The sequence below is a fragment of the Clupea harengus genome, chromosome 8 (genome assembly GCF_900700415.2).
Source record: "Clupea harengus chromosome 8, Ch_v2.0.2, whole genome shotgun sequence".
NCBI lineage: Eukaryota > Metazoa > Chordata > Actinopteri > Clupeiformes > Clupeidae > Clupea > Clupea harengus.
This window is the reverse complement of record NC_045159.1, coordinates 18,723,325-18,731,667: the sequence shown is the minus strand read 5'-3', so window position 1 is coordinate 18,731,667 and position 8,343 is coordinate 18,723,325. Positions and strand designations below refer to the sequence as shown.

The following is an 8,343-nucleotide window of genomic DNA, read 5'->3' as shown; positions in this document are numbered from 1 at the left end:
GGAAAGTTCGGTGCTTCAGCTTGTTGGTCGTCCGCAGCTTGTTGGTAGTCCGCACTATCATCTTTCTCCATCTCTATCTCTCGTGACTCGACACCGGCGGGCTTGCATCGACTCAATCATCCACTCTATGCAGCATCCACCACTGCAATGAGAATTGTCGTGCGCGATTCCCGCCTTTCGGTTTCCTTTCTTGAACTATGTTTTTTTTTTTACTCAGTAACGGATGTAATTTCCAGTGTAGCGAAGTACAATACTTCAGTCAAAATCTACTTAAGTAAAAGTAAAATTACCGATTTTAAAAACTACTTAAAAATTACAAAGTACACAAAAAAACTACTCAATTACAGTAACGTGAGTAAATGTAATTCGTTACTTTACACCTCTGGTGATGTTTACCTTTGCCTTGAGCCACACAGGTACTGTTGTACAGCTTGGCACCTGGAATTTCACTGATAACTTTTTATAATCATTTCACTGTGGTATGATTCCTTGAAACCATTTCTTTTAACAAGTAAAAACTCTAACTCCTTTTCTGGTCTTTCTGATATTCCAGAGAGATTATTATGTAGGCTATTGTGTTTTTCTGGGAAGGGGAGGGATATAAGCCATGCTAACCTATCACACCAATACTCATGATATAGCCACGGCCAAAGAAACAATGGCACACCAAAATTCTGGTACTTAAGTGGCCAAATGTTGGTGATATTGATGGTATTTTCCTGTGGTCCATATGTAAGGGCAGTTATTTAGCAGCATTTTAGCACAGTTTATACATCAGATAAAAATGGATGCACTCTGTGATGTATTTGAATCATGAGGTTGCATTTTTGGATACTCTGTTGTGCCGTAGTCTTCTCAGCTTAACTGATGCATGCTGGGATACCTGGTGGTTGATTGACTTGAGTAAAGAGCGTGTTACAAGCAAATGGCTGCCCGTCTACGGTGTGATTATTACAGAAATACACCACAGCAAAATTGGCGACGAGGATAAAAGTAACTAAAAATAACAAAATATGGCTCTACTGATTGGGACCATAGGGGAATTCGTTCCGAAGATGGAGTCTTGGTCGGCGTATGTTGAACGTTTGGAGCAATTCTTTGAGGCTAACGACATTGGAGCGGAGAAGCATGTTCCTACATTGATAAGTTGCATGGGCCCAACAACCTATGGATTATTAAGGAATTTAGTTCAACCGGACGTGCCGAAGGGAAAGACGTACAAGGATATTGTGGATGTACTGAGTAAGCATTTGGAGCCTAAGCCGTTAATTATAGCAGAAAGATTTCGTTTTAACCGCTGCAATCAAAAGGCTGATGAGACTGTGACTAGCTATGCAGCCGAGCTAAAGCAGTGTGCTGTGCATTGTGAGTTCGGGGCATCGTTGGATGAGGCGCTGCGGGATCGCTTAGTCAGTGGAATTCGCAATGAAGCTTGCCAGCGACGGTTGCTGTCGGAAGCGAACCTGACTTTTGCACGAGCTTTTGAACTTGCTTTGAACATGGAGACTGCTGAGAAGGACGCACACCAGCTCCGGAAGCAAGATTCGCACGGGGAGCCTGTGCACAAAGTGGAAGCGCGGTCATTCAACTCAACGGAGAGGAAGTGTTACCGTTGCAATGGTAAAAATCACAGTTCAGAAACATGCCACTTCAAAGATTCAGCTTGTCACGCCTGCGGTAAAACAGGGCACATTCAAAGGGCTTGTAAAGGAGGAGTGAACAAAAGACGTCAGGAAAGTTATGGAAAGAACACGAGATATGTGGAGGCAGAAGAGACTGAATTTCCAATGTGGACATTAAAGAGCGACAAGGGCTGCAAACAAGCATTCAGAACAAGCTTTACAGTGGATGGTAAAGAAATTGACATGGATATCGATACTGGGGCTGCCGTGAGTATAATTTCAGAAAAAATATTTCAAGCGACATTCCAAAAAGTACCACTAGAGGCCGCTAGCATCAAGCTAAAGACGTACACAGGGGAAGTAATGCCTGTGCTAGGGCAGTTTGAAGCCACAGTTAGCTATAAACAGCAAACAGAACAGCTACCTGTGATTGTAGTGAAAGGTAGTGGTCCAGCATTATGTGGCAGGAACTGGTTAAAGAAGATAACCTTGGATTGGAAAGAAATAAAGCATATAAGTGAGATGCACCAACCAAAATCAATTGAAGAAGTGTTGGAATTACACTCCGAAGTGTTTAAGGATGAATTGGGCACTCTGCGTGGCATTACAGCCAAAATTCTTGTAAATCCGGATATCAGCCCGAAGTTTTGCAAGAGCCGTCCACTACCGTTTGCCATGAAGGCAAGAGTGGATGCTGAGCTAGACCGACTGGAGAAGGCCGGCATAATCTCACCCGTTAAACACAGTGAATGGGCGGCGCCGGTGGTGCCTGTGGTAAAAAAGGACAATTCAATTTGGTTGTGTGGCGATTATAAAATAACTGTAAATCAAGCCACCACCACAGAGACCTACCCACTACCTCGAATTGAGGAGCTAATGTCCACATTGAGCGGTGGGAAATTGTTCTCAAAGCTTGACCTCGCCTCAGCGTACCAGCAGGTCCTTCTAGAGGAGGATTCGAAGAAACTACTGACCGTCAACACACACCGGGGTCTATTTGTGTATAATAGACTCGCTTTTGGAGTTAGCTCAGCTCCCGCCATTTTTTCAGCGAATTATGGAGAACCTCATGAAAGACCTGGATGTAGTCGTCTATTTAGATGATTTGTTAATTACAGGAAAAACTGAACAAGATCACTTGCAGAAGCTACAAGCAGTGTTGCAGAGACTTCAGGAGAGTGGCTTGAGAGTGAAGAAAGCCAAATGTGAGTTTGGGAAAAAGCAGATTGAATACCTGGGGCATGTATTGAACAGCCAAGGCATCCACCCCTCTCCAGGCAAGGTAAAAGCAATCAAGGAGGCACCAGCCCCATCTTGTGTTAAAGAACTGAGAGCTTTTTTGGGGCTAGTTAATTACTACGGGCGATTCGTGCCTAACCAAAGCACAGTGCTAGCTCCTCTCTATAGGCTGTTAAAAGACCAGGTGGAATGGGAGTGGAAGAGGCTTGAGCAAGGAGCCTTTGACAAGTGCAAGGAGTTGCTAATCAGTGACAAGGTACTTGTGCACTATGACCCTGATCTACCACTCACCTTAGCTTGCGATTCTTCAGCCTATGGAATAGGTGCTGTCATTCAACATGAGATGCCATAGGGAAAGAAACGTCCAATTGCTTACGCATCAAGGACGCTCGCCCTGCTGAGAAAAAATACTCTCAGATTGAGAAAGAAGGACTGTCATTGATATTCGGAGTAAAAAAGTTCCATCAATACTTATGGGGAAGGAAATTCAAACTCGTGACAGATCATAAACCCTTGCTGACTCTGTTTGGAGAACACAAGAGTCTACCCACTATGGCAGCAGCTCAAATTCAAAGATGGGCGATCATTCTCTCAGCATATGACTACAGCATTGAGTACTGTGCGTCAGAGAAACACAGCAATGCAGATGGACTTTCAAGAGTACCTTTGCCTGACACGGGCGACGCAGGCACAACAGCCATATCAGAGAGCATTCACGCGCTGCTGACTGCACACTTAGAGCAGGCGCCTCTGAATGCTGATCAAGTGGCGCGCACATCCCGTACGGACAATGTGCTGTCCAAGGTTCTCAGATATGTTATGACTGGATGGCCTAATGATGTGGACCAAAGTATGAAAGCCTTCCACACACGCAAATGTGAACTGTCAGTTGAGCGTGGATGTGTGCTTTGGGGCACTAGAGTAGTGTTACCTGAAAAACTGAGAAAGACTGTGTTGAAAGAATTGCATTCTGGTCATCAGGGTGTTGTTAAGATGAAAGCCCTGGCACGCAAATACGTTTGGTGGCCTAAGATTGATTCAGATGTGGAGCAGATATGCAAAGTCTGTGAGAGTTGCCAGATGGAGCAACGGATGCCTCGACAGGTACCATTGCATCCATGGGAGTTTCCAGGTCAGAGCTGGAGAAGACTGCATATAGACTTTGCCGGCCCTTTCTTAGGGCACACCTTCATGATAGTGGTGGATGCGTACTCTAAGTGGCTGGAGGTGTTCAGAATGCCAAGCCTCACCTCCCAAGCCACCATCACTAGACTAAGGAGACTGTTTGCAGCATACGGTCTTCCTGAGCACGTTGTCACTGACAACGGGACACAATTCACATCAGAGGAATTCAAGAACTTCATGCGTCAGAATGGAATTCTGCACTCAACGAGCGCCCCTGGCCACCCTGCCAGCAATGGCCTCGCCGAAAGGTATGTACAGACATTTAAGAGTGGTATGAAAAAGCTTGGACAGACCACTATGGACATAGAGGACAAGATCTCTGTCTTCCTGATGCAGAACCGCTGTACTCCAAATTGTACCACAGGTCAGTCGCCTGCGGACTTATTCTTGAACAGACATATGCGTACTCGCTTGGACCTGATTGTTCCTGACACCGCGGTTACTGTGCGCAAGAAGCAATATATGCAAAAGTTCTATCACGATCAACGTGCAGTAAACAGGTCTTTTACTCTGGATGACCCTGTATATCTACAGAATAAAGCGGGGGGAAGAGAAAAGTGGATTCCGGGTGTCATAGCCGAGCAAACTGGACCAGTGTCCTACAGAGTGCAAGGGACAGACAGTGACGGCACCTACAGGAGGCATGGTGATCAATTGAGAGCCCGTGTCCCAACCGATGACCTGGATTTGAATACGGACTGTACCACCACTGGCCCCGATGTGATCCAGGATGACAATCCAGCACAGAATGCCAAGCCCGTGCAAATGGACAATGCAGAGATGCAAGCGGTACCTCAAACTCTTCGCCGCTCAGCCAGAGAAAGGAAGCCACCTGAGCGCTATGAATTAACTGATACATGCTGGGATACCTGGTGGTTGATTGACTTGAGTAAAGAGCGTGTTACAAGCAAATGGCTGCCCGTCTACGGTGTGATTATTACAGAAATACACCACACACTCCTTTACACATTGAACAGTGCATGCAACAGTAGCATAGCAACTATATATGGAATGCAGGGGAAATGCAAGTAAAGCAGATCAGTACCACACATTTGTAACACTGTGCGGTAAATCTACTCTACTACTCTGCTATACTGTGCATATTTGAAGTGCTTCCTTCTGTTGACATCACCTTTAACTCAACACATGTCAGCTTGCAAAAACTCACTGGCTACTAACCACCTCCTGTTCCAACCGCTTAGCTACTTGAGGTCAGCCACCATGGTCCCCCATGGCTATACCAGTCAGCCTCACAACAGCCACCTGACTGATGCACATCTCTAACCTATGAGTGCTCTGCACAATCTATTGGTACCCTGTCTTTTGCTTATTTTCTTCTGTCCACTAATTAACATTAAGCAGAGAGGATATCATGTCATTTGTTAACAGTATGCTCTGATGTGCATCCTATATTGATCTGGTGTGACAATGATAATGAGTTTTTACTATTCATATATTTATTGTCTAAATATAAAAAATAACATCCTTCACAAATATGAAGTGTTTGGAAAGCTAGTACTCAAAATGAAGTTTTGCATGCTGACTTTTGTTGAGCATGTTTGTTAAGTGTGGTGGGTGAAAGAGCAGTGGATACTAGTTGTCATGATATGTATAAATACAGATAATGTTTAAGCCACTAGGGGGCGCTGTTGTTGAATAAACTACCACAAGATGGCTGCAACATCTGGCTGAGTTAGTTGTCTGTTTACTTTATATCAACAACGTAACATGGTGTCAGAAGTGGGATGCATCAAAAAGTGGACTTGGAGCTGTCCTACTTCAAGAGCTCAAGCCAGTAGCTTATGCATCACATACATTGACAGAGACTGAGCAGCGCTACGCGCAAATAGAAAGGGAGATGTTAGCAATTGTGTTCGGAGCAGAACGTTTTCATCAGTACATTTACGGAAGAGAAGTGGATGTGCAGTCGGATCACAAACCGCTTGGAGCCAGAGCACTTCAGAAACTTGAGGTTGGCGACAATGTCAGAATATGGCAGGAAGGATTATGGAATCCAGCCCAGGTAACTGGACTTTCTGACCAGCCAAGATCATATGTCGTCCAGACACCTGAGGGACAGGTTACAGTCCTCTTTAACCTCCGGGTGGCGTAGTTCTGTTTACTTTGTGCCTGCTCTTTTCTTTTGATTAATAGGTTTCAGGTGCAACCTGGGTTCGGGGGCGGAGTCGTCCCTTTATAAAGCGTGTCCTGCCGTGGATGAGCAGGTGGCCTAATACCGAGTGATCTCACGTCCTGCTCCTAACGCCAAGACGGAGGTCTACTGTTGTGAACCTGTGGCACTAGTCTTTCGTAAAAATAAATAAACCCCCTAGACACGAGCCCTTTGACTCTTTTGTCTTCAATGTTGCAGTCAGCGAGGCTGGCGTAACACAGGTATATAGAAGAAACAGAACGTTTCTGATGCAGTCCAAGGACCTGAATAACACACTAAAGGACACCGACAATCCACATGTGACTCATTAGGATGTGCATGACCGCACAGAGAAAAAACATGAAATGGACATTCAAAATAAAATATCAAGAAGTAATTCTAGTCCTAGAGCTTTCAAGTCTCCCTGTTAAAAGAGCAAGTGGACGAATTGTCTCAAAGCCAAGAAGATTCATCGAGGAGTTCTAGGACATTTTTCATGTTTGAGCAGTTGTTTAGCTCAATGGACAATTTTGTCACAATGTAAAAAAAAAAAAAGGAAAATAAAGGGGATGTCATGATATGTATAAATACAGATAATGTGTAAGCCACTAGGGGGCGCTGTTGTTGAATAAACTACCACAAGATGGCTGCAACATCTGGCTGAGTTAGTTGTCTGTTTACTTTATATCAACAACGTAACACTAGTCATCACAAAGATCTGCAGAGACTGTTTGCCACAGAGGATAGACTTTGGTCAAGTTTTCTTGTGAGAAACCGTTTGCCAGTGAAGGAGGCCTCCTGAACAGCAGTGGTCTGCACTTAGTGCACCAGAAACAGCCCTGTGTAATGAAGGCCTTAGCTGTCATGTTCTTCTGCACAAACCCAAAGTGTATCCAGCCCCCTACGAGAAGTTCCTCAAGCAACAATCTCAACAGCATGTGGCTGACTGGACGCACAAGACTTTTCAGCATCGGCACGTTAGTGTTAAACACAACTCGTTCCTAAGAAATTGATCTGGTCTATCATCTTCCACCACACTAGTTTACAGGACTAAAAGGGGTTTCCCTGATCAGTTTTAGCAAGCCTGTAGTCCAACTCCATTACCACAAAATTGTGCTAGAATAGACACTCAGCACACCACAGAGTTTCACAAAAACTCGTGACAGGTGACAGGTGACATTTGCCAGCAGAAACAAATTTCAACATTACTAATAATTATTCATGCACATCACTGCAGCCCACTTAGGGTGTACATGTATATGAATACGCATGTTATTCATAGGCTACATGCTTGTATTGTACTTGTGTTGTAAACAAGAGAGACAGTGGTAGATGGAAAATATACCACTGCTACACTTGTTGTCGCCATAAACGCCTGTAGCAATCCCATATCGTTCATGTATCACGTGTATCACTCCTATTATTGCTGTCAGTTTTAGCATAGAATTTGCAGGCATAAGGAAGAATGTTTGTAATTGTCAGGGAACCGGCATGCTCATGAAGAACAAAAACAAAAAGTGAAACACTCAAAAATGGTGGTGATGATAAGTTAATGTTAAGTTAACGATGAGTGTGCTGGTCTCTGTAGTGTGTGTTCTGGTCCCTGTAGTGTGTGTGCTGGTCCATGTAGTGTGTGTGCTGGTCCATGTAGTGAGTGTGCTGGTCCCTGTAGTGTGTGTGCTGGTCCATGTAGTGAGTGTGCTGTAGTGAGTGTGCTGGTCCCTGTAGTGAGTGTGCTGGTCCCTGTAGTGTGTGTGCTGGTCCATGTAGTGAGTGTTCTGTAGTGTGTGTGTTGGTCCCTGTAGTGTGTGTGTTGGTCCCTGTAGTGTGTGTGCTGTAGTGAGTGTGCTGGTCCCTGTAGTGAGTGTGCTGGTCCATGTAGTGAGTGTTCTGTAGTGTGTGTTCTGGTCCCTGTAGTGAGTGTTCTGTAGTGAGTGTTCTGGTCCCTGTAGTGTGTGTGGTGTAGTGTGTGTGGTGGTCCATGTAGTGAGTGTTCTGTAGTGTGTGTTCTGGTCCCTGTAGTGTGTGTGGTGTAGTGTGTGTTCTGTAGTGTGTGTTCTGGTCCCTGTAGTGAGTGTTCTGTAGTGTGTGTTCTGGTCCCTGTAGTGAGTGGGCTGCAGTGAGTGTTCTGGTCCCTGTAGTGTG

The 8,343-nt window shown here is 44.9% G+C and overlaps 1 protein-coding gene across 1 annotated transcript in view; it reads left to right on the top strand.

Annotated features, from left to right (window-relative positions):
• The first annotated feature begins 3,709 nt into the window (after positions 1 to 3,709).
• Positions 3,710 to 8,343, top strand: part of LOC116221554 (uncharacterized protein K02A2.6-like) — a 6,263-nt gene continuing 1,629 nt past the window's right edge. The window contains exon 1 of the mRNA XM_031572713.1: positions 3,710 to 4,835. Within this exon, the coding sequence (XP_031428573.1) occupies positions 3,714 to 4,835 (1,122 nt within the window). The 5' untranslated portion in view covers positions 3,710 to 3,713. The remainder of the gene's footprint in view (positions 4,836 to 8,343) is intronic.